The sequence below is a fragment of the Aquarana catesbeiana genome, linkage group LG13 (assembly GCF_042186555.1).
Source record: "Aquarana catesbeiana isolate 2022-GZ linkage group LG13, ASM4218655v1, whole genome shotgun sequence".
Lineage (NCBI taxonomy): Eukaryota > Metazoa > Chordata > Amphibia > Anura > Ranidae > Aquarana > Aquarana catesbeiana.
This window is the reverse complement of record NC_133336.1, coordinates 182247122-182274345: the sequence shown is the minus strand read 5'-3', so window position 1 is coordinate 182274345 and position 27224 is coordinate 182247122. Positions and strand designations below refer to the sequence as shown.

Genomic DNA, 27224 nt, shown 5'->3' with positions numbered 1-27224 from the left:
TGATTGTGACACACCTCTCTCCTCCACCCCCTCCTCTTCTTCTTCCTCCATGGCCTCTTCCTCGGAACCAGCGGTGCTCCGTAGTCGTTCAAGGGGCTACGCAAGTACGCAGGCCAAAAGATGCCATGCGGTGCTTGAGCTGGTGTGCTTGGGGGACAGGAGCCACACTGGGGCAGAGGTTCTGTCAGCTCTGCAGGGGCAGGTTCAGAGGTGGTTGAAGCCACGCCAACTTAAGGCAGGAATGGTGGTTTGCGACAATGGCACCAACCTCCTCTCTGCCCTCCGACAGGGACAAATGACCCATGTGCCCTGTTTGGCTCACGTCCTTAACTTGGTGGTGCAGCGGTTCTTGGGCAGGTACCCGGGCTTACAGGATGTCCTGAGGCAGGCCAGGAAAGTCTGTGTGCATTTCCGCCGGTCATATAATGCCAGTGCTCGGCTGACGGACCTCCAAAAGGAGTTTAACCTGCCCAAGATCCGCCTAATCTGTGACATGCCCACCAGGTGGAACTCAACGTTGGCCATGCTGCAGCGGCTGCACACGCAGCAGAGGGCCATCAATGAGTACCTGTGCGACTATGGCACCAGGACAGGGTCAGGGGAGCTTGTTTTTTTTTCCCCACGCCAGTGGGCCATGATCAGGGATGCATGCACTGTCCTGTCACCATTTGAGGAGGCCACGAGGATGGTGAGCAGTGACAGTGCATGCATCAGTGACACTGTCCCCCTTGTCCACCTGTTGGAGCACACGCTGCGTGGAATAATGGACAGGGCACTTGAGGCAGAACAGAGGCAGGAAGAGGAGGACTTCCTTAGCTCTCAAGGCCCCCTTTATCCAGACAGTGTTCCTGCGTGCCCGCCGATCACACAGGAAGAGGACGAGGAGGAAGAGGAGGAGGAGGAGGAAGATTGTGTCAGTATGGAGGTGGAGCCTGGCACTCAGCATCAGCAGCAGTCTTTAAGGGATCAGTCCCAAGAAACACATGGACTTGTACGTGGCTGGGAGGAGGTGGCTGCGGACCATGTCGTCCTTAGTGACCCAGAGGACTCCGGACCGAATGCCTCAGCAAACCTACGCTGCATGGCCTCCCTGATCCTGCAAAGCCTGCGGAAGAATCCTCGTATTCGTGGTATCAAGGAGAAGGACCAATACTGGCTGGCAACCCTCCTTGATCCACGTTACAAGGGTAAGGTTGCGGACCTTATCTTGCCATCGCAGAGGGAGCAGAGGATGAAACATCTTCGGGAGGCCTTGCAGAAAGGTCTGTGCAACGCGTTCCCAGAGACTGGGAGGTTACAAACTCCTGTTTCTGGACAACGTGTTGCTGAGGCTTCGGTCAGTCAAAGAAGGAGCGGTGGAGAAGGTGGCCGTCTGACCGATGCGTTCAGACAATTTTTTGGTCCGCAGCCCCAAGGTATGATCGGTTCCAGCAACCATCGCCAGCGTCTGTTTTACATGGTGCAGGAATACCTAGGGGCAAGATCAGACTTGGACACCTTTCCCACCGAAAATCCTCTGGGTTACTGGGTCTTGAGGATGGATCACTGGCCAGAGCTTGCACAGTATGCAATTGAGCTACTGGCCTGTCCTGCATCCAGCGTTCTTTCGGAACGCACATTCAGTGCTGCTGGAGGCGTGGTAACCGATCACAGGGTGCGTCTGTCCACTGACTCGGTCGATCGACTGACCTTCATAAAAATGAATGAGTCTTGGATCACCACCAGCTACCAAGCACCTGATGCTGATGTAACCGAATAATTTTTTTTGAAATCTCAGATCCCTTCAAAGACTGCCTATGCTGATGCTGAGTGACTATCCCTGAGTAATTATCCTCTTCCTCCTCAATCATCACGCTGATAGCTTGTAAGAACATTTTTGGTTCTGGGTGCCACCACCAGTGCCTAAGGCACAATTTTTCAGCCCCTGTTTAACAGGGGCGTGTAATTACGATTTTTGATGTAATACTTTGCAGCAGGGCTCGTTCCTGCATTCCAACTAGAGTGTCTGTGAGGGGTTGCAGTGTTGTGGCACCAGCACCAGTGCCTAAGGCCCAATTTTTCAGCCCTTGTTTAACAGGGGCGTGTAATTACAATTTTTGATGCAATACTTTGCAGCAGGGCTCGTTCCTGCATTCCAACTAGAGTGTCTGTGAGGGGTTGCATTGTTGTGGCACCAGCACCAGTGCCTAAGGCCTAATTTTTCAGCTCCTGTTCAACAGGGGCATGTAATTACAATTCTTGATCTAATATTTCACAGCAGAGCCCTGTGAGGGCTTACAGTGTTGTGGCCACAGCAACACCTAAAGCCCAAATTTCTGCTGAGTATATAGGGCAGGACCCTACTTTCAAACAACTAACTTACAAACAACTCCTACTTGCAAACGGAAGGAGACAACAGGAAGTGAGAATAAATCTACCCCTAGGAAGGGAAATTCTCTCCTGTAAGAGTTAATATGGGAAAAACATTTCTCCTTTCCACTGATGCTTTCCAATCCATTGGGACAAAAAGTGAGGTGAAATCTTCTGAAGAGGAGGAAAGACAGCAAAACAAATGTCACAGGGGTGATAACCCTTCCCTATGTTTTCCAAAAAGCTTAAAAAAGATTTTTTGGCTGGAGCTAAACACGTTAAAAATGTACCCGTTCAAAATTACAAAGAGATTCTACTTAACAACAAACCTACAGCCTGTATACTGCTGTTCAGAGTATATAGGGCCTGGTGGCCCCACACCTTTCCTTATTTTAATTTGGGTGCGGGGTTCCCCTTAATATCCATACAAGACCCAAAGGGCCTGGTAATGGACTGGGGGGTACCCATGCCATTTGTCTCACTGATTTTCATCCATATTGCCAGGACCCGACATTACATTAAACCCGCAAGCAGTTTTAAATGAGATTTTTTCCTTTAAAAATGACATTTGGTGCAGGGACTGTTCTAAACACGGGAAACACGCGTCACTTTACAGGCATACTATAGACACCCCTCAGGTACGATATTTAAAGGAATATTTCACTTTTTTTTTTTACTTTAAGCATCATTAAAATCACTGCTCCCGAAAAAACGGCCGTCTTTAAAAGTTTTTTTTGCATTGATACATGTCCCCTGGGGTAGGACCCGGGTCCCCAAACCCTTTTTAGGACAATACCATGCAAATTAGCCTTTAAAATGAGCACTTTTGATTTCGAACGTTCGAGTCCCATAGACGTCAATGGGGTTCTAACGTTCGTGCGAACTTTCGGTCCGTTCGCAGGTTCTGGTGCGAACCGAACCGGGGGGTGTTCGGCTCATCCCTATCTGTGGGTGTGTGTGTCCCACAGGGTTGCGGCCTACCTGGCGAAGGAGCAGAGCAGCTGTAGTATCCTGCCATTGCATCGCAGTGAGCTGGACAAGAGACGTGATTGTTCCGGAAGACCCGTGGGGAGGTAACCAAGGACTCCCGGTCATTTGTGAACGGAACAGTGTGACGGCGTGGTGGTGCCTCCATACGGAACTGAGAACTGCTGAACCGGAGACATCCACCTGCTTGGATCCTGTGTGGTTGAGAGGGTTGACACCCAGAAGTTTATTTGAGTATTACACACACATCTTTAGAACTGTACAGAGTGTTGCTGGGACTGATAGTCCCACGGAACAAGTTAAGTCGGAGAGCATTACATCCAAATAGACTTCGGTGTTCAAGAGCGGATGTTAGATGTTTGTTTCTTCATATAAAGACACCTAGTCACTCTATTGGAATACAATTGTTTTAGTGTGTTATACTACACTGCGCAACACCCAGGAGGAACCCTTTGCAGATTACAATTATAAAAGCTAGCGAAGACTGAAGACGTCTGGACTACCTTTTTCATTGCAGGGCCCTGCATTTTAGTATAGTGACTTTAAGGTCTAGAGCAGGGGGAGCTCCCGGGTATAGATTCATACCAATATATACATATATATTTCTGTGATTGTCATTGATTGTCATAATAATTTCTTATACTATCACACTACGTTGCTGTGATAGTATATTCGTTGAAATAACTCTTTATATAAATATACTACTTATTCAAAGAAAGAAGTTACTTTTGGTCATTATTGAAGTTTGCGTGCAGTGTTGTCATTTCTCCTACAGGTGGAGTTACCAGTACCCAGGTAGAGGTAATTTTAATTGTAAGTGTATATTGTGGGTTAAAGTTAATGCTCATATTGTTTCAACACTGCTCTACAGTTGTGTCAAGGGGAGTGAACAATTTAAGAAGGGTGTAGAGCAAAGAGGACAGGCCCGCTTAAAAACAGCAGCTCCACTGTGAGTTATTGCTACAGTTGTAAAAAGTCAACCATCACTGCAGCCCTCCACCAGTCGGGGCTTTATGGCAGAGTGGCCCGACGGAAGCCTCTCCTCAGTGCAAGACACATGAAAGCCTGCATAGAGATTGCTAAAAAACACCTGAAGGACTCCAAGATGGTGAGAAATAAGCTTCTGTGGTCTGATGAGACCAAGATAGAACTTTTTGGCCTTAATTCTAAGCGGTATGTGTGGAGAAAACCAGGCACTGCTCATCACCTGTCCAATACAGTCCCAACAGTGAAGCATGGTGGTGGCAGCATCATGCTGTGGGGGTGTTTTTCAGCTGCAGGGACAGGAAGACTGGTTGCAATTGAGGGAAAGATGAATGCGGCTAAGTACAGGGATATCCTGGACAAAAACCTTCTCCAGAGTGCTCAGGACCTCAGGCTGGGCCGAAGGTTTACCTTCCAACAAGACAATGACCCTAAGCACACAGCTAAAATAACGAAGGAGTGGCTTCACAACAACTCCGTGACTGTTCTTGAATGGCCCAGCCAGAGCCCTGACTTAAACCCAATTGAGCATCTCTGGAGAGACCTAAAAATGGCTATCCACCAACATATACCATCCAACCTCATAGAACTGGAGAGGATCTGCAAGGAAGAATGGCAGATGATCCCCAAATCCAGGTGTGAAAAACTTGTTGCATCTTTCCCAAAAAGACTCATGGCTGTATTAGATCAAAAGGGTGCTTCTACTAAATACTGAGCAAAGGGTCTGAATATTTAGGACCATGGGATATTTCAGTTTTTCTTTTTTAATAAATCTGCAAAAATGTCAACAATTCTGTGTTTTTCTGTCAATATGGGGTGCTGTGTGTACATTAATGAGGAAAAAAAATGAAACTAAATGATTTTAGCAAATGGCTGCAATATAACAAAGAGTGAAAAATTTAAGGGGCTCTGAATACTTTCAGTCCCCACTGTATATCTGCCTCTGTGTTTATCCTAAAGAAAAGGACCATATGGTGAGAGTGGATGGGCCAATGAAATCAACCTGTTTCTTTGGAGTGAATGGACATTTCAAAGGTTTACTTTAGCTCACAACTATTACAGGTATGTAATCATGTTAAATGTGGTCACATGGCCATTATTATGGTAACGTTGTGCGTAACTGAGTTCCTCTACTTTTATTTTTACATTTTTTGTAAAGACTTTGTGACTTACTAATTTTATTATGTCACACTGCTAAGTAAATATCTAGTTGTATTTTGTATGCAGTAGAATTGATTTTTTACAGCTGACATATAATGGCACGTTTTTCAAAAAGGCTATGGATTACATTTCCAAGCTTCAAGGCAAAAAAAAAAAAAAAAGGGACATTTTAGACATGGGAGATTAAGAATAGAACTATATGCAAATTTTAAAAAGGATAGTTCACCTTTCCAGAAAACATGAAAAGGTAAACTAACAATGGATGCAATCCCCACCCCCCCTGTCCCCGCTGTACCTACTTTCCACAATCCTGAGCTGTCAGGGCTCCCGCAAGCCGCTCCACCATTCCAGGAATTTGAAATCCTCTCTGCTTTCTTTCCACTCCATCCAGAACTGTAAGGATGGACCAGGTTTATTCTAAGTGGTCACCGTCACATGGACCGTGTACATCCCGTGATGTACAATAGGGTAAACTGTATTTTTGTACTTACCTGTAAAAGCCAATTTTTGGAGTATATAACAGGACACAGAGGTCCTTCCCCTCTATGTTAAGGTGTATGGCTTGTCATTTTTTCCAGTGTCCAATCACTATAGGGGTACGTAACCCTTATGAGTAAAGATTATTATGGCTGCTCTGTGTCCAATGATAAATGATACTGCCTTCCAGTCTGATGTCCTGGTGCCTGCCTTCCAGTCTGATGTCCTGGTGCCTGCCTTCCAGTCTGATGTTCTGGTGCCAGCCTTCCAGTCTGATGTCTCGGTGCCTGCCTTCCAGTCTGATGTGCCTGCCTTCCAGTCTGATGTGCTTGCCTTCCAGTCTGATGTCCCCGCTGCCCAGTCTGATGTGCTTGCCTTCCAGTCTGATGTGTCTGCCTTCGAGTCTGATGTGCCTGCCTTCCAGTCTGATGTGCCCGCTGTCTAGTCTGATGTGCCCGCTTTCCAGTTTGATGTGCCCGCTGTCCAGTCTGATGTGCCCGCTTTCCAGTCTGATGTGCCTGCTTTCCAGTCTGATGTGCCTGCTTTCCAGTCTGATGTCATGGTGCCTGCCTTCCAGCCTGATGTCTCTGTGCCTGCCTTCCAGCCTGATGTCTCTGTGCCTGCCTTCCAGCCTGATGTCTCGGTGCCTGCCTTTCAGGGTTGTCTCGGTGCCTGCCTTTCAGCCTGATGTCTCGGTGCCTGTCTTTCAGACTGATGTCTCGGTGCCTGTCGTTCAGACTGATGTCTCGGTGCCTGCCTTCCAGTCTGATGTCTCCACTTTCCAGTCTGATGTCTCTGCTTTCCAGTCTGATGTGTGCGCTTTCCAGTCTGATGTGCCCGCTTTCCAGTCTGATGTGCCTGCTTTCCAGTCTGATGTCCTGGTGCCTGCCTTCCAGTCTGATGTCCTGGTGCCTGCCTTCCAGCCTGATATCTCAGTGCCTGCCTTTCAGACTGATGTCTCGGTGCCTGCCTTCCAGTCTGATGTCTCCACTTTCCAGTCTGATGTCTCTGCTTTCCAGTCTGATGTGCGCGCTTTCCAGTCTGATGTGCCCGCTTTCCACTCTGATGTGCCTGCTTTCCAGTCTAATGTCCTGGTGCCTGCCTTCCAGTCTGATGTCCTGGTGCCTGCCTTCCAGCCTAATGTCTCGGTGCCTGCCTTCCAGCCTGATATCTCAGTGCCTGCCTTCCAGCCTGATGTCTCGGTGCCTGCCTTCCAGCCTGATGTCTCGGTGCCTGCTTTCCAGCCTGATGTTTCGGTTCCTGCCTTCCAGCCTGATCTCCCATTGCCTGCCTTCCAGCCTGATGTCTCGTTGCCTGCCTTCCAGCCTGATGTCTTGATATTGGTGTCCCAGTCTGGAGTCCCGGTGTTCCAGTCTGGAGTCTCGGTGCCCCAGTCTGTTAAACCGATACCCGTTACTTGGCTTTCTGGACCAGCACCCGGTGTGCAGCTCGATGACTCGGTGCCCGCTGTCTGCCCTAATGTGCGCGCTGTCTGCCCGGATGTGCCTGCTGTCTGCCTGGATGTGCCCGCTGTCCAGTTTAAAGTGCCTGATGACCAGCCTGAAGTACCCTCATCCACTGTTCTGCTCAATGCCATAGACTATGGACAATTAAAACTAGTTGGAGCGCCCGGAGGCCGCACCTTTGGGGGGTACTGTCAGGAAAGGGTTCACCCATTGGTGGTGTTGTTGGTCCCTTGGATTGCAGTACCAGTGTCCACCAGTGGGTGTCTTCTTGCAGCCAGGATCTGTGATAAAGGATCTCACCTGCTAGTGGCACTGTCAGATCCATGGGCCGTAGTACCGGTGTCCACCAGCGAGTGTGGAGCTGGTGGCACCAGGTGTTACGTAAGGACAATTACTGGCAGTCTCATAAATACCCGGCAAGCCCTCACATGCTTGCCTTGTTATCTCTCTCCCTGCGCCCTGACCTCACTGCCTGTAATCGTGACCTTGAGCCTGCATGACCTGACCTGACCTGATCTGATCCAATTCCTATCCCGAGCCCATCCTGGACCTGTCCCTCCTGTTATCTAATTACCTTGGATCCCTGCCCTGCAGCCTATCCATCCATCCTCTCCCTGTCTTGTTGGTTTCCCATCCTTACCCATCTGCTGATCTCCCTGTGTATGACCTCGACCTGGCTTTTGTTTACGATTTCGGTATCTCCCATTTATTGTATATACTATTTGTTGTTTGTGGGTTTGTGGTTGGTTGTGCACTGTTTGTATTCACTTACTTGTTGCCTATTTTAAAACACCATTTTCATTCACTTACATGCATTTTGGTTTCCTCTGTGCAGTCCACACAGTCTGGTCTACTAATTCACTGATACTTTATAAGATGGGATACAGTACCGAGCCATATTGCCATAGATGCAGAAGGGACCACTGGGACTTAATCCATCTATTGGGGGCAGGTTGTAGATACATACACCCCATTGGACCCCAAATGCTGTCTCTTAAATGTTGTAGAGGAAGTCATTGAGGGTGAACACCCTAGGATAGCAGTGGGAAGGGCCCGTTAATTCTAATGCCGCGTACACACGCTCGAACTATCCAGCAGAGAAGGTCCGACGGAAGGAATCCATCGGACATTCCGATCGTGTGTGGGCTTCATCGGACCTTTTCTGTCGAAAAATCTGACGGACCTTAGAAATAGAACATGTTTCAAATCTTTCCAACGGACTCGAAAAAAACGTTCGTCTGTATGCTAGTCCGACAGATTAAAAATGACACAAGGGCAGCTATTGCCTACTGGCTATTGAACTTCTTTTTCTAGTCTGGTCGTACGTCATCACGTTCAAAACTATCTGACTTTGGTGGGATCGTGTATAGGCAAGTCCGTTTCGTCGGAACTCCGTCGGAACTCCTTCGAAAAGTCCTTCGGAGTTCAGTCCGACGAGAAGTCCGCTCATGTGTACGCGGCATTATACTGTGAAAGTCCCCTGTGGAAGTCCCCTGATCCCCCTACACACAAGGCCTGGGTGTCTGCTGTGGGTAATTCTCTGCTTGTGGAACACCATATTTTTACATCACGAGGTAGCCCCAGTTAGCTAGAAAAAGTGTGGAGACTGTGGTTAGACGCCCCTGGTTTCTGCCCACGAGAACTTGTTTATCAGAGATTGTTCCTGTGTCCAAATAGACCATAGGGTTCTGTTGTTCATTTAAATTAGGATAATTATATGCGCCTTTGTTGCACTTTGGGTTGGATAGAGTCAAGGATGCACAATACCAGCATTGTATTTGATATGAGTATGTGGGCACGGGCATCTGTCTGTGTCAATTTTTCTGTAATTACAACCTTTGGATATCTATGTGGATGTAAGCTTTATAATATTGTCTTGTTTTGAACTGTTATGTTGCCTGTTTAATACAATAAACATTTTCTTGATTTAAATGTGGATAATAATGATAAAAAAATGTTATACATAAATGAAAAAAATATAGCTAGATATAGAATTTAATTAATGTATCTACACAAGTAAAATGAAATGTCGAGCATGATTACTGATCCAATATCAGCACATCTGGAATAATTGGAACAGAAAACTCATAAACAAACAAGAAAATATGTTATCATAAATCAAAGGGTGATCATGTGTAGAGGCACATTTTCGAATGCTGCCACTGTGCCCCCCCCTCCCCCCCGCATGCACAAATCTTTCTAATGGTGATAGATGGAGATAGAGGGGGTGGCTGGAGAGAGGGATGCACCGCCACTGCTCCGTATCTCCCCTACAGTGGTGGTTGCCGGTTCATTAATGGCAGTTGGAGCCACTGGCTCAGATCCACTGGTTCTGGGGATTTCTCTGCTTGGCTATATGCCTATTCTCCTTCTTGACTTGATAGTGCAATAGTTATTGGTTTTAAGATTGCTTTACTGAAAAAATAATGACTACACTATGAGGCTGTTTGGGTCTCCTCTCTACCTTTGTTTTTTGTTTTTTTGCAGTTTTGAGTTGCCCAAGAAGGCAGCAGCATGGCCAATAGTCATAGATAGAATTCAGTGTTTAGCAACCAGCTACACCTCCAGGGCAGCACAGTGGCAAAGTGGTTAGCACTTAGGCCTAGGGTGAAAACCAGGTTTACCCAAATTAAAGTGGTTCTAAAGTCAGAAGGTTTTTTATCTCTATGCATTAAGATAAAAAAAACCTTTGTGAAGCAACCCCCCCCCCCAGACCCCCTAATACTTACCTGAGCCCCATCTCGATCCAGAGATGGTGCACGAGAGTCTCAGCTGTCCATGACTCCCCTCCTCATTGGCTGAGACAGCAGCAGGGCACCATTGGCTCTCGCTGCTGTCAATCAAAGTCAGGGAGCCAATAAGAAGTGGGAGGTGGTGGGGCTAAACCACAGCTCCGTGTCTGAATAGACACACAGAGCAGTGGCTTAGCTTGGGTGCCCCCATAGCAAGCTACTTGCTGTGGGGGCACTTGGCACGAGGGAGGGGCCAGGGGCGCTGGCTGGGGACCCAAGAAGAGGATGATTTGGGCTCCTCTGTACAAAACCACTGCACAGAGCAGGTAAGTATAACATTTATATATATATATATATATATATATATATATATATACACACATATATATATATATATATATATATATATAGATATATATATATATATATATATACATACATATATATATATATATATATATATATATACACATATATATATATATATATATATATATATATATATATATATATATATATATATATATATATATATATATATATATATATATATATATATACATATATATATATATATATATATATATACATATATATATATATATATATATATATATATATATATATATATACATATATATATATATATTTATTTTTTTATGAAACAATATGAGACTTTAATAACACTTTAAGCAATCAGATTTTCATTTAAAATGATCAACTTTCAAATTAAAAGAGAAATTATCTGTTAGTTTACTATGGGTTTTTGCATTTTGCAAAACATTATTGCTCACAGCACTGTATTGATGAATTATCTCATATAATGGGTATAACCTTGAATACAAAAATAAATGTAAAATTACATTGCCAGCCCCAATTTATTTAACTTTTAGCTGGAAAAATCAGTTGACAGTGATATTACTTACACAAGAACTTTGTGCCATGACAATCTATTACACGTTGGACACCAAGACAATAATAAGATAATAATGACCATAGTGTCACACATGAAATAATTATACATTTCTAATTCCCATACATGTCCACTTAGGTCATTCTTGAAATTTGGTTTCCTGTCTCATGATTGGTCAGATCTTCTCTGGTACCTGTATAAAAGGTGATCCAGAAGATGAGTGTCACACCAAGCTTCAGAGATATTTCACATTACAGTGAAGGAGAATTCTGAACAATTCTGAACAAGATGAATGAAAAAGTCTTCCTCCTGCTTCTGGGCTGTGTTACGGGGCTGGTGACCAGTCTACCTCTATCTGCACAAATACAGGTGAGATGATGAGCTGACATGAATAGTACAGGGGACAGGTGACCACTATGTTTAGGAAAGTATATTCCAAGAAGTTACTAACAATATTAGCTAGTAGTAAAGTGTAAATCTAACCAAAATAGTTATCCCCTTATGCCGCGTACACACGGTCGGACTTTTCGTCTACAAAAGTCCGACAGCCTGTCCGACAGACTTCCGACGTACCTTCGGCGGACTTGCGGCAGACTTTGTTACGAACGGACTTGCGCACACACGACCACACAAAAGTACGACAGCCTAGTACGCGGTGACGTACACCAAGTCCGACGAGACTATAAAACGGAAGTTCAATAGCCCGTACGACACCCTTTGGGCTCCTTCTGCTAATCTCGTGTTTATCTCGTGTTAGTAGAAGTTTGGTGAGAGACGATTCGCGCTTGTGAGACTCGTATTTTTCAGTTCGTTTTAACTGTTGTTCAGTCTGTGCTTGTGAGGTTTGTATCTGCTTTTCAGTGCGTTTGGTCAGTTGGCATTGAGAAATCTTTGTTTTATTGGCCGCTCGTTCCTGATTTTCAGGTCGTTCTTCACAGGCCTTGCTGTTCTTCAGTGCGTTCTGTTTAGTGCGTTCTGACCAGCCGACCGTTTTGAAGCCATGTTACCTGTACGTACTCGTCGTAGAGCTCGTGCATTGTATGTGCTTGGTGCTGTAGTTTATTCTTCAGCCCAAGACCAGTCCATGAACAGGGCGAGGAGGAGTTCATGGACCAAGAATTGGTTGCTTCAGCGTGACCAGTTCTGTCACATGCCTTTGCTCCGTGAGATCCGTGAGAATAATCCTGAGGATTTCAGGAACTTTCTCCGGATGACGGACCCCGTTTTTGACCGTTTGTTGGCTTTGCTGACCCCCTATATCAGCAGGCAGGATACCTGCATGAGGCAAGCCATCACTCCGGAGCAGAGGCTGGTCGCTACCTTGCGGTATTTGGCCACAGGGAGAAGCCTGCAGGACCTTAAGTTCTCGACAGGCATCTCCCCCCAGGCTCTGGGGATCATTATCCCAGAGACCTGTTCTGCCATCATACAGGTCCTGCAGAAGGACTATATTAAGGTAAGATATTTTTCTTTTATTAGCATCACATGTTCTTTTATGTAATCTTTGATAATATAATGTATTTCTTGCTTCAAACACTACTTACCATCATTGCAATATAGTGTGAATGTCCCCTTTTTATCCTCACACATGCTGGATTTTTTTCCTGTTATTTTTTGTCATGCATGTATATTTTCCTTCAATAACCTTCCCAGCATGAAGTGATGGGAACATATCCACCTAGTCTACTCATTTGGAATGTATTTTGTTTGAGTGTATTTAGTTTGCTGCTAATGAGCAATTATCTAGATTTCACAACCCCCCCACCCCCACCTAAACTCACTCCAAATAGTTGGCTGCTAATGAGCAATTATCTAGATTTCACAACCCCCCCCCCCACCTAAACTCACTCCAAATAGTTTGCTGCTAATGAGCAATTATCTAGATTTCACAACCCCCCCCCCACCTAAACTCACTCCAAATAGTTTGCTGCTAATGAGCAATTATCTAGATTTCACAACCCCCCCCCACCTAAACTCACTCCAAATAGTTTGCTGCTAATGAGCAATTATCTAGATTTCACAACCCCCCCCCCCACCTAAACTCACTCCAAATAGTTTGCTGCTAATGAGCAATTATCTAGATTTCACAACCCCCCCCCCCACCTAAACTCACTCCAAATAGTTTGCTGCTAATGAGCAATTATCTAGATTTCACAACCCCCCCCCCCACCTAAACTCACTCCAAATAGTTTGCTGCTAATGAGCAATTATCTAGATTTCACAACCCCCCCACCCCCACCTAAACTCACTCCAAATAGTTGGCTGCTAATGAGCAATTATCTAGATTTCACAACCCCCCCACCCCCACCTAAACTCACTCCAAATAGTTTGCTGCTAATGAGCAATTATCTAGATTTCACAACCCCCCCCCCCACCTAAACTCACTCCAAATAGTTTGCTGCTAATGAGCAATTATCTAGATTTCACAACCCCCCCACCCCCACCTAAACTCACTCCAAATAGTTTGCTGCTAATGAGCAATTATCTAGATTTCACAACCCCCCCCCCCACCTAAACTCACTCCAAATAGTTTGCTGCTAATGAGCAATTATCTAGATTTCACAACCCCCCCCCACCTAAACTCACTCCAAATAGTTTGCTGCTAATGAGCAATTATCTAGATTTCACAACCCCCCCCCCCCACCTAAACTCACTCCAAATAGTTTGCTGCTAATGAGCAATTATCTAGATTTCACAACCCCCCCCCCCACCTAAACTCACTCCAAATAGTTGGCTGCTAATGAGCAATTATCTAGATTTCACAACCCCCCCACCCCCACCCTCGTTAAAATTTGCTGGAATGTTCTGTGGTGTTGATTTGTCTAAAGCAAATATATGTGGCACTTTGCAAAATGCATGTGCACTCTACAAGTGCATTTGTTCCAGTGCTTTAGTAAATGAGCAGAAGCTCTGCTGATTTCCATCATCAAATCATATGCAAGCCTCAAAGTGTTTTCATTAATTGCCCTTGCATGTGATTGTGTACTCCTTGCAACATGAATGCCTTTTTACATTACCTCATTTACTGTAAGCTGGTTAGCAACTGCACCTGCAGAGTGCGACAACTGCAGTCTTGTAGCCTTTTTAGTCCCTAAATTCCTGCGTGTCCTCAAAGTAATTTTTTTTAGGGATTTCACAACCCCCTAAAATGTAATCAATGTTCCATCAGAGGGGGTGAGCAATCTGATAAGTGTGCCTTTCCATATTAGTTATTCCAGAACAATTAAATTATTGAATGTTATACTGATGCTGGGGAATAATGTTTTTAATTGTCTAATTTTCTTGCAATGTTAGCTTACAAATTAATTGATTTTGGTTTTCTTTTTTGATTTCCCAGTTTCCTTCAACGCCACAGGAATGGCAGACTGTGGCATCCCATTTTGCCAGCCGTTGGGACTTTCCCAATTGTGGAGGGGCTATAGATGGGAAACATGTCCACATTGTGCCACCACCCCATTCGGGGTCATATTATTTTAATTATAAGGGGTTCCACAGTATTGTTTTAATGGCGGTGGTGTCGGCACACTATGATTTTTTATATGTGGACGTGGGGAAGAATGGCCGGATGTCGGATGGAGGAGTATTTGCCCAGACGGAGTTCTGCCAGCGTCTCCAGAGTGGTGGCCTGGGATTGCCACCTGATGAGGATAACGTGGAAGGACTCCCCTTTGTCTTCATTGCCGATGAAGCCTTCGCTCTCAGCAAGCACCTCATGAGGCCATTCCCCCAAAGAACACTCACCCCGGAGAGGAGGGTTTTTAATTACCGGCTGGCCAGAGCTAGAAGAGTGGTTGAGAATGCGTTTGGAATTCTGGCCAGCCGGTTCCGCCTGTTTCAAACAGCCATTAATTTGGCGGAATACAAACTTAATTTTATTGTTTTATCGTGCTGCATTCTGCACAACTTTTTAAATAAGCATGCTCCAAATTATATAGGCACAGTTGGGCCTGAGGCCGGACAAATAGAAGCCAACCTTCCAGGCCTGGATACTGTCCGTACTGGCTTGGCCCCCCAAAGTGCCCGTCAAGTTAGACAGCAATATGTTAATTATTTTATGGGTAGGGGGGCCATTGCAATGGGCCAGGATATCTAATTTTTGACAATAAAAAAATTATTGATGAAATCTTGCATTATATTTATTGCTTGCCTTTCTTTTGGGCTGTCTCCTAGGTTATGGTCGAGCAGTTGTAGTGCCAACTGTATTGTAATTTTAAATGTCTAAATAAGCTCCATTGCCACTGGAAACAACTTTTTTACAATTATAACTAAAATGATACTGAGCCTTGAAATAACAAACCACACATTTATTTAAGTCCTATAAGGAGATGTTTTTATTAATGGTTGTTATGCATTCAGTTCTGCATTTAGTATAAAATGTTCATTGACAAAAATAGAATGATATCTTAATAATGTAGCAAAATATAATTATATCTAAATATTTATACCTAAATCCACAAAAAAATATTTTTGGCTTTTTGATTTTCACAAACAGGCTTTTTTTTTGGTTTTGGGAAAATCAAGTTTTGTTTTGTGTTTTATTTTTTTTTTTGGGTTTTTAAAGCAATTTTTGTGTTTATGTTTTTATTTTTTTAGCAAGTTATTTTTGTTTTTATTTTTTTTGAATAAAGTTTGTATATTTTTGTTTTTTTGGTTTTTTAAAATCAAGTGTTTTTTAATTTTTTTTTTTTTTTTAATCATGTTTTTTATTTTTTTTTGGTTTTTTAAAATCAAGTTTTTTTTTTTTTTGGTTTTTTTAAAATCAAGTTTTTTCTTTTTTTTGGTTTTTTAAAATCAATTTTTTTTTTTTTTTTTTTTTTTTTAAAATCAATTTTTTTTTTTTTTTTTGGTTTTTTTAAAATCAAGTTTTTTTTTTTTTTGGTTTTTTTAAAATCAAGTTTTTTCTTTTTTTTGGTTTTTTAAAATCTATTTTTTTCTTTTTTTTGGTTTTTTAAAATCTATTTTTTTATTTTTTTTGGTTTTTTAAAATCTATTTTTTTTTTTTTTTTGGTTTTTTAAAATCAAGTTTTTTATTTTTTTGGGTTTTTTAAAATCAAGTTTTTTATTTTTTTGATTTTTTGTGTTTTTTTGAAAATCAATTTTTATTTTTTTGTGGATTTGTGAGGTATTTACAAGAAACAGCCCTCCTTTTTTACATTAGCTTAAACAGCCATTTATGTTCTGGCCAAAACAAAAAAGAGAAGGCCCAGAATGGGGTCAGCAAAACAGGAAATGAAGGACATGATTGATGTTTTGGGGTTTAAAAAAGGGCATTTAGATTCGACCCAAAACATCAATCATGTCCTTCATTTCCTGCTGCATACGATCCAGCCGATTCCGCATTTGATCGATCTCCCCATTCCAGGCCATGATTTGAGCAATTAGCCGTTGGGCACTGTCTGGGGTAAAATAGTCAGTTGGACCTAAAGTGGAATGAAAAAAAAAAATATGTTTAGAAATATGCACACATAAGTTTACCTTACCATAAAGCTGGTGTCTCAGACACTGACCTGGTGGGGTGCCCATGTCGCAAAGTTCATTAACATCCTCGGGGGTGGCGCTGTTGCTTGACTCCAGCACAACCAGATCACCTAAAATAGAGTAGAAAAATTACATAAAATAAAAGGCAGCCATGCATAGATTACCGTAAGCTGGTGTGTCAGACACTGACCTGGTGGGGTGCCCATGTCGCCCACCTCTCCTTCCTCCACATCCTCAATGGGACTTGGGCTTATTTCCCAATCATGTTTTGCTTTGGGTTGGCTGAGTGATTTTTCCCCTATGTGAAACCAAAAATTATTTTAATCTAATTAGCACACAGATATTTTAGTACATAGTAATTTTCCAACATTTGTAATGAAGTGGTTTGTGTAGAGTTCCTATTTTACCTCAATATTTAAAATTTGAAAGACATATCGGATAGATAGATATCAATATCTCAAAATATAGTTAATAATCTTTTGATCTCTCTCTATATCTGGACCAAAATCTCAAACTATCTAACTAAATGTAAAGCCAAAAAATTAAGATAACTTCAAATCTTCCAAAAGAATGTTTTAAATTTCTATATCTATCTATCTACCTATCTCTATATTTCTCTCTCTCTATATATATATATATTTCTCTCTCTCTCTCTCTCTCTCGTTTTTATATATATATATATATATATCTATATATATATATATATATAGATATATATATATATATATATATAGTTAGATATATATATATATATATATATATAGTTAGATATATATATATATATATATAGTTAGATATATATATATATATATATATATATATATAGTTAGATATATATATATATTTATATATATATATAGTTAGATATATATATATATATATTTATATATAGTTATATATATATGTATGTGTGTATATATATATATATATGTATATATGTATGTGTATATATATATATATATATATATATATATGTATATATGTATGTGTATATATATATATATGTATATATGTATGTGTATATATATATATATATATATATATATGTATGTGTATATATATATGTATGTGTATATATATATATATATATGTATGTGTATATATATATATATATGTATATATATATATATATGTGTGTGTATATATATATATATATATATATATGTATATGTGTATATGTATATATCTATAGATATGTAACTAACGAGGTTTCTTAAAAGATCGTTTAAAACGATGAAAACAAAAATCGGATAGGAAGGAAAAGCACATGGAGCAATATACAAGGTAATAAACACAAGATAAAAACACGACAAGTACTTACTTTTTTTAAGAACTTTCCGGATACGTCGGTATTGATCCGGCTCCCTGAGTTTCAGGTCAGACCATCTTTTTCGCAGTTGGTCTTTGGAGCGCTGGACCCCAAAAGATGCCTGCAAAGTTTCCACCACCTTCGCCATTATTTTGGCCTTGCGCAAATTTGGCCGTGCGTACGGCCCATACTTCCCATCATAGTCGTCTTTGTGAAGAATGGCCACCATCTCCACCATCTCTTTAAAACTCATATTAGAGGCCTTAAATCTAGGCCTCACAGATTTTGTTGACGTTCCAGCCTCCGGGCTGTCTCCACTACCTGAGGTCGTCAACATTTCAGGTGTCTCCGCCATTCTTTAACTCCACTACGCGCCGTAACAAAAAATGGGCGGAGAACATGAGTTAATTTCGAACGTCAGGGGCGGGCGACGCAGGCGGAGTTTCACACATGCGTAGTGTATAAAGAGCCTTGCGCACGTGTCGTACGTACGTTCTGTGGTAGGTGATAGTGGACCTGGACGTTACAAAACGAAGGTAATTTTAGATATATTCTTTTTTTATTTTTTTTTTTTTTTAGGTTTTTATGGTCATGACTTTGTAGCAAGCGGCCTATATGGCTTGATAGATTGATGAGGCCTACATAGGGAGAAGATGATGAGGGGTTAGCCGAAACCTATAATAAAAGTGTTTTTTGTCTTGTGACTTCATCTTTTCCAGATATAATGAATCCCCTATTTAAGGATCCAGAGTTCCTTACATCTTTTATTTCCAAATATCGAGAGATGAGGAATTTGTGGGAGGTGAAACACCCTCAGTATTATGCTAAGCATGTGAGGAAGTCAACGCTGGAGAGACTTCTGGCCTTTGTCCAGGCGACCATCCCGGAAGCAACAATGGAGACATTGCTCAAGAAAATTGGGGGCTTGAGGAACATGTATAAGAGGGAGCATAAGAAGATCCAGGAATCAAGGAGATCAGGAGCATCAGCAGATGATGTTTATGTACCCAGGCTGTGGTACTACAATCAACTCCGTTTTCTGGATGACCAGAATGAAGCCAGGCCATCACTTTCAACCCTTCCCTCCACCCTTCCCTCCACCCTTCCCTCCACCCCAGCAGAGGCTGATGAGGAGCAAGCTGGGTCTTCCATCCTGGATGAACCAGATATGACCATCTGGAGTCAGGTAAATGATTTAAACAAATATTTACTGTACTAATATTAATGATGTTAACTGGATGTTATAATTGTCTAAAATAATTTGGCACTCAAAATTGGGTATACATATCAATTGACAGTAGTGGCTAAATATGTTTGGCACCTGCTTGAAATAATTATGGTGTCTGATTAGACTCTTTTATTAAAGAGAAGTATTCACATTGAATTTGCTATTCATGAGAAGCAAACTGTGTGTCATTGATGAAGCCAAAAAAATATACTCAAACTATTGTCCTTTTTTTATACACAGGATGAGTCCATCCAGGAGGAATGTGGGGAAAGTGGAAGGCAGGAGGAGACCAGGCCCATGGACAGCCTGGAGGAGGCCGGATTCACCATCATCCTGGAGGAGGCTGGGCCCAGTGTCAGGCAGGAGGTGGCTGCTCCCAGTGAGGTGGCTGCTCCCAGTGAGGTGGCTGCTCCCAGTGAGGTGGCTGGGCCAAGCGAGGTGGCTGGGCCCAGTAGAAGCCTGACCGAATCCCAAGTGCCTCCCCTCCACCTTCCCAAAAAAAGGGCCAGGAAGGGGATGGTCACACAGGACGCATCCCTGCGCCTCATGCAAGAGGCCACCCGTTTTTTAAAAAGCCCCCCCGAAGCGGAAGAATCCTATGGCTGCTACTTAGCCAGCAGGCTTCTTCAGATGGATTGGGAGCAGCGCCTCATTTGTGAGCGCCTATTTGGGGAAACAATCCATAAGGGGCTGCAGGGCACGCTAACACAAAACACCCAACTACATGAGGCAGCCCCCCCTCCTCCTCCTCCTCCTCCTCCTCCTCCTCCTCCTCCTCCTCCTCCTCCTCCTGCCACAACTGAAACACCAGAGCCACAGCCTCAAAAGAAGGCTACAGGGAAGGCTGCAGGGCAGCGTGGAGGAAAGGCTGCAGGGAAGAGAAGAAAATGATGACCTGGGTTCAGTCTGGTCTGACAGAAGACGCAGGCTGTTGTAGGACCACAGTCTGGGGACATCTAGATCATCTGCTGGTGCTGTTGATCTCTGGGATTCTTGGACCAGATTGTGCTCCCTCTTATATGGACTCCTCAAGATCCCAATTTTCTGGTACACCGACTTTTTCCAGCGTTGACTTCCTCTTTATTTTATTTTGACCATGAATAAATGGATATTTTTTGAGTTTAGCAAAAGACTTTATGTGTTTTCTTTGAAATCATTGATTTTACACACAATGTTAAATTAACAAGGGACAACAATCTCATTGAGTTTGAAAAAAAACACACCAAAAATACATTACTAATGTTAATAATGTTCAAGTGGTAAGTCTTGAAAATCCAAAAAATTACGTAACCAAAAACGGTGCTTTGGGTTAACTTTATCTAAAAACTAAAAAATAAACACTATAAAAAAAAAAAAAAATAATAATGGGTTCTTTGTGTTAACTTTACAAACCTAAAAAAAATAAAAAAAAAAAAAAATAAAAAATAAAAAGGGGAAAAAGTATTATTAGTATGGAAACATTGTTTTAAAAAGGCATACTATATCATTCATGAGATCAAAGAGAAAAAGAATCCAGAAATCAGTTTGGGAGAACTCTGATTATGAACAGCAAAACACCTTCGTTCTTTAGAGCCTTCGTAAAGAAGAAATAAAATGCGCTGCATTGAACGATCACAGATTTTGCAGCGTGATGAATGTGCTACCTACAATACGAACACTAGTTTTACTAGACCGAGTGCTTCCGTTTAGTTTTTGCTTATGAGCATGCGTCGTTTTTTTGTCCGTCGGACTAGCATACAGACGAGCGGACTTCGGGGTCCGTCGTACTTACGACGTAAAGATTTGAAGCATGCTTCAAATCTAAAGTCCGTCGGATTTGAGGCTAAAAAAGTCCGTTGAAAGTCCGGAGAAGCCCACACACGATCGGATTACCAGCCACCTTTAGTCCGTCAGCGTCCGTTGGACTTTTGTAGACGAAAAGTCCGACCGTGTGTACGCGGCATTAGTTTTGGATAAAGTGGTGGGGGTTAGGAATTCTGCTCGGGTCCCCTGTAGGGAGATTTGACTTTTGTACAGGCCATTGCCATTAGGACAGAAAGTGAGGGGAAATCCAAAAGTTATATTTGGGAACAGAACAGGGAATACGGTAAAATCTTGATAACTGTTGTGGTAACATCTGTCTAAGAAAGGATTTTACCTCAGTTTTGAGAGATTCCCAGTAGAACTGAGGAGGACTCTGCCGGATGGGGATGAGTTGGGGCCAAGACTTGTTATCTGTTATTATTGTATTTCAACTGAAATAAGATACTTATATAAAACTTTACTTTCCAGTACCATCTACTTGGAGTGAACAAAGATGGTAAGCTTTTTAACATTCTTATTTAAGGAATCATTTTTGCTTTCTTTCTGTTCTCTCTCTCAGCTGTTTTGTTTGTTCTGCTTTTTTCCTCCCATTCATTAGCCTTTTTTATAACATTCCTAATCCTAAATCCTAATTCCTAAATGAAAAATTAGTTGCACTGCTCCATTGGTCCTAATCAGCCAGGCCAGATAATCTATAAAGAATATTTTCCTTCTCCATCTAGAACCAGCCTCTAAGAAAGACCATTCCACATTTTTATAGCTCTTATGGTAAACATCCCTTACTTTAAAAAGATCCTTTAACCAATTTAAAACATTCAGTAAATATAGTGGTGGCTAGATGGTACCATGAGATACAGCACCTCATCCCCGAATTAATCAAATAGCTAGTGGATATAGGGACAGGGGATTATAACGGTACTAGGATGAAAAAGAATACAAAGAGGAATAAGAAGGTTTTAAAAAGACAAAAATTACAAAGTTTATTTATTGGTAATAATACATACATAGAAAAAACACATTTAAATGGATTTACACTTAAAATGAATTTGTATACTGTATGCGACCCAAAGTGAGGTGGAGTAGGCCAGATGGAGATGGCCGTTAGAATAGAGGCTCGATTTCCTACATGTTTCGCCAAGACATTGGCTTCCTCAGGGAACAAGAGCTCAAAATTGAATATATAAAAGGGTCTGTATATAATGATACATAAAAACATCATGTAAACACAATTACTTGACAAAACAGTATTACATGCACAATCAAAAAAAATTTTTTGGTGTTATGGCTGGACAATCATGCACCAAGGTATCACCACCAAATCCGGTAGCGCAGACGTACCTGAAACGCCGACACCCAGGGGGGGGCCGCAGGAGGCGTCGCCACAAGGGAGAATGGAGCAAGTCGCGCCGTGTAGTGTGCCTGCAAGGGGTACACAGTAAACCTGGCAAAGGAATGTGTTGGAAGTATGTGAGTAAATATCGGATTTTGCACGTAAGGGAGTACTACGAATGATGCAATTTGTGCGTCAATTGTATAGAACGAAAGAATATATATGTATGTGTACTATTAGATAAAAGTATACTAAACTCACACACGATAAATTACAATGGGCACAGGGAGCCTGTAGATGGATACACACACACAGCAAGGCAATTGGCAGAATCGGCAATCAATTGACAAAAGGCCTAAATAGGAGAATAAATTGCTTTAAAATGGGACAAATAGTCGTTATAAAGGTAACCGATAAAGAATCTTCGAAAAAGAACTTACGTAATGAGGTACATTACCAAATAAAGGGCTATTGGCGCAGTCAATTGTAAAAGGTGCATTGTTGTAGAATTTTATTAGAAAAACAATGAGTGCAATAAGACCTAGGGAGAGATAGATATGAGGGGGAGAAGTTAGGACAACACATACTATGTTAAAAAAAGTAATGGAGCTGCTGAGAACGCAAGAAACAAATTACCTGATCGGCCATGTAGCAGATAATGTGACTCATGAAAGATCAATGTTGAGGATTACCGAAAAATAATAAGTCCAAAATGACTCCTATAGGGAATAGTTATGAGCTCAGTGAATGATAATATGGACCGAGATTGTGCTAGATGTAATCACGAAGGAGGATTACCTTATTGCTGTGTGTGGAGCATATACAGGCACGTCCCTCGTCCAGCATATGGGCTGAGGGACTGGCCGGTTACTGATATACCCCTCACGTCTGATCAAATTGTGATCAGGTGTGCGGACGCGAGTATGGGGCGCCCGCGCCTGCGCACAAGTGCGGTGCCATGGAACTGCAAGTTCTGACATGCACCGCGTGCGCATGCTCAGACCAGACGGACCCCATAGCGAATGGAGGAGTGAAACGCCATGGAGTGGGAGGTACCAAGGCGTCATCACCTCCTACTCGCTGATGGAGAGAAGGGGACCAGAAAGTCTGAGTACGGCGCGGACACCCAGGGCAGACAAGGGTGATCTGCCCTGGGCGTCCGTACAGGCACAGACAGCACTGGCAATGCACCTCCCAGGGAGGAAGCCACAACCACGCATCCCCGCAAGGCGCCGGAGATCCAGGAGGCTAATGCGGTCCGGTGGTGGGACACGTCAAATGCAAGATAAGAAGTGGGCGGAGACACAGGGTGGGGGGACACAGAGCCCCCACTAGCCCGACAATCCATAGGGGTCCATAAGGACAGCGGGAGATACCTGTGTGTCGGCACACAATGTCCAGCCACGAAGTGTATGACAAACATAGAGAACCACAGGGTCCCAGTTGCACAAAAGAGCATATAATAGAGGCAATTTTTATATGACACAGACTGAAACCAGAAAAACAAATGGGTCAAAGGGATATGTTGATACAATTGTCGAAATCGCATATTTATAGATACAAACAAAAATTGAACGGAAATCCAAATAGTAATTAAGAATATGCATATAATGGGAATAGCAGTATTATTAAATGTCAGAGGTCATGATGGTATAAGATAACATACAAAAACTGTGAAGGAGACCACAGGTGCAGCCATGGCAAAAGAAAATGTGGCCAGAAAAGCAGAAAAACAAGGGAGAATGGGAAAAGAAAGGAAAAAGGTTGGGGAAAAAAAAAAAAAAAACTATAAACAACGCAAACTGAAGGGTGGGCATTGAAGGTGGAGATACATGTTATGTTTACAGATATAGCTCTTCAGAGTATGAGTATTACAGAAAAGGTTTAAAACTGATATATTCGTTGAGTCCAGGGAAATTGGTGGCGTGTAGTGTGTGGATCCATTTTGTTTCAAGCTGTAGTAGTTTATTATCTATGCTTCCGCCTCTGACATGTGTAGGAACATGTTCAAGTGCGGAAAACAAAATGACGTGGGGATCAAAATTGTGCTGGGAAGCAATGTGCCGATTGATAGCAGTGGTAGTGGTATTTTTATACAACGGTTTGATGTGATCACGAATGCGGATCTGGAAAGGACGCTTAGTTTTGCCAACGTAGTATGAGCCACATTGGCACTGTGCCAAATATACGACTCCTACGGTGGCACAGGTGACCCGATGTCTAATGGTATGAGTGTTTCCATTAGGCAGGGTCACCACTTTAGAATTAGTGACAAATGCACATATGTCACATCTGCCACATTGGTATGTACCTGTGGCAGTGGGCATATGTGCAGTGTCAATCGCATGATGACTATTGATAAGTCGGTCACGGAGTGAGGGGGATCGACGGTATGTAATGTCGGGGTATGTTTTTACATATTTGGCAATTGTAGGATCTGATGTTAATAAGGGCCAAAATTGATTAAGAATATGCTTAATTTGTGTATGTTGATTTGAAAATTGGGTAATGAGTCGTGTCGGTTGTCTGGTGTCTGGTGGTTTATCGGAAAAGACAAGGTCCTTTCTGTTAAGTTTCTTTGCCTTATTAAAGGCCTTTTTCAAAAGAGAGTGGCTGTAGCCTCTATCCAAAAGTCTGTTGTACAATTCATGAGCTGCCTTGAGGAAGTCTTCCTCTAGGGTACAGTTACGTTTTATCCTCAGGTACTGGCTGAACGGAATACTCCTAAGGAGAGGTCTAGGATGGGCACTGTGGGCATGCAGTATTGTATTGCCCGAAGAGGGCTTACGATAAAGGGCGGTATAGATTTGACCATTGGATTGCAAGCCAATCTGGAGGTCCAAAAAATGGATCTGCGACTGGCTGCACTCCATGGTAAACTTAAGATTGAACGTGTTTACTGTAAGATGCTGAACAAACAGAACAAGTTCCTCTTTGGTACCTGACCAAAATAACAATATGTCGTCTATATACCTGTACCAGGATATAACCCTGGACAGGTAAGGAGTGGAATGGGCCGGATCGAATAGTTCCCTCTCCCACCCCCCCAGGTACAAGTTGGCATATGCAGGGGCACACTTGGTCCCCATAGCCACACCCTGCACCTGGAGGTAGTGGGAGGAGCCGAACATGAAGTAATTCCGTGTTAGTATAAACTTCAATAGTTCAAGGACAAAGTCACCATAGGTGTCATATTTGGGACCTCTTTCCCGAATTAGTTTTCTGATCACTGAAATGCCTCTATTGTGGGGAATAGTATTGTAAAGACTTTCCACGTCTAGGGCTACTAACCATGTGTTTTTTGGTAAGGTTTGACTCTCAAGTATCCGAAGGAGATGGATAGTGTCCTTGATGTATGAGGGCAGGGCAACTACGTGGGGTGCCAAATATTTGTCGACCAATGCACTGGCGGATTCAGTGAGACATTGTCGTCCGGATACAATTGGACGGCCCAGAGGGTGATCAAGGGATTTGTGGAGTTTGGGGAGAGAATAAAAAGTAGGGGTAGTGGGTTCTCTGACACTAAGGAACTTCCATGTGTTGGAGTCTATGATGCCATTTTGGTAAGCTCCGAATATTAACTGTTGATATTCGGATATGTAGTGGTCAATCAGTGATTTAGAGATTGGTCTATACCAATCACTGTTGTTAAGAATATCACGACACATTTGTTCATAAAAGGGCACATCCATCACCACCACGTTGCCACCCTTGTCGGCTGGCTTAATGATCAGTTCTGGATGGTTTTGAAGGATTTGATGGCTTTGGTGAGAGCTGGAGTTAAATTGGAAGGGGAAGGGAGGGTGGGGTTTATTCCTTCAATGGTGGTGGTGACCTGTTGTACAAAGGCCCAAATATTGGGGTTTGTAGATAAATTCGGAAAGTTGGTAGATTTGGATTTGAAAGAGGTAGGCGGGGGGAAGGAGACACCAAGGGCGGCGGCCCCGGGATCATATGAGTCCAGGAGTTCGTCGCCGTCAGTGTCGCCCTCCTCCCAAAGTGACATCAGCTCCTCAATTTAAAACATTGCAGATTATGCCCTTAGAAAAATACATTTTAAATGTTTGCTTGCAGTATTTTCCATTCCATGAATGATTTATTATTCACCTGCAATGTGGCTTTGAACTTGCAAAAAAATTTTGACTATTCTGAGAGTCACTTCCCTAGCACAGCGCCCTCCCTTGTTGTTTCTCTTAGCCCTCCCCTCTTCTGGGAGTGTCCAATTCCTGTCTGTGCTGGCCCAGCATCTCTGTCCCTCCCCTCACCTCCCCACATAAACTTTGATTTAGCTGCTGGGGGAGGAGTGAAGAGGATTACTATAAAGTGTCATTTGAGCGAAAACTCCGAGTCTGCTGGGGCTGGTGACATCACGTCCAAGCAGCAATATCCAGCTTTTGGCTGTTTACACAACGGAGATATTTTACATTTAATGACATACCTAAAATATGTTACATGCGCATATAATCATCTCCATGTTTTTTAGACCCTGGCAACAGGGTATTTTTTAAAGTCCCCTCCCTTTGCTTAGGTGTTAATGATAATCATGGTGATTCAGGCAAAGACCTAAAGAATTTCCCGAACTTTGTAGAGCTAACCTATCTTTGTAGAGCTGCCCTATTTTTTCATTAATTGATAATTCAATTTTTAAAATGGGTTCAATATTTACACAAAATTAAGTCATTTAAATTTTTTGGTTGCGATTATTTCACTAGATGTGCTTAATGTGTATTTTGTATACACAGCCCCAAAGAGTGAAGACTCCAAAGTGCCACAAGGGATCTTCAGCAAGATTTTGAAAGCTAATAAAGGTAATTATTCTAAACCACAGGATTCGTTACTGCATTATGACGGTGCTAAATCCAGGCAAGGAAATAGACAATAACCAATTATACTCAATAAAGTTATGAGTTTCAGGATCCTTTAAATCATGCACTGATGGACTAGCCAATAGCGTGTGAGGAGAAATATGGCACTCTTGTCTTAAATTGCAAGATCTTCATCATTGCT

At 42.5% G+C, this 27224-nt stretch overlaps 2 protein-coding genes across 3 annotated transcripts in view; both read left to right on the top strand.

Annotated features, from left to right (window-relative positions):
- The window catches only part of LOC141117099 (cubilin-like), a 207065-nt gene that overhangs the window by 99007 nt on the left and 80834 nt on the right, over positions 1-27224 (top strand). The window contains 1 exon segment of the mRNA XM_073609714.1: positions 26960-27025. Within this exon segment, the coding sequence (XP_073465815.1) occupies positions 26960-27025 (66 nt within the window).
- Positions 18492-21043, top strand: LOC141116368 (uncharacterized). Of its 2 annotated transcripts, XM_073608604.1 has the most exons (3): positions 18492-19042; positions 19325-19486; positions 19523-21043. In XM_073608604.1, exons 1-3 carry the CDS (start codon positions 18581-18583, stop codon positions 19973-19975), a joined length of 1077 nt encoding a protein of 358 aa, XP_073464705.1. In that variant the 5' UTR covers positions 18492-18580; the 3' UTR covers positions 19976-21043. The 2 variants fall into 2 exon arrangements, with proteins under 2 accessions (XP_073464705.1, XP_073464704.1); XM_073608603.1 differs by having other exon boundaries at positions 19325-21043.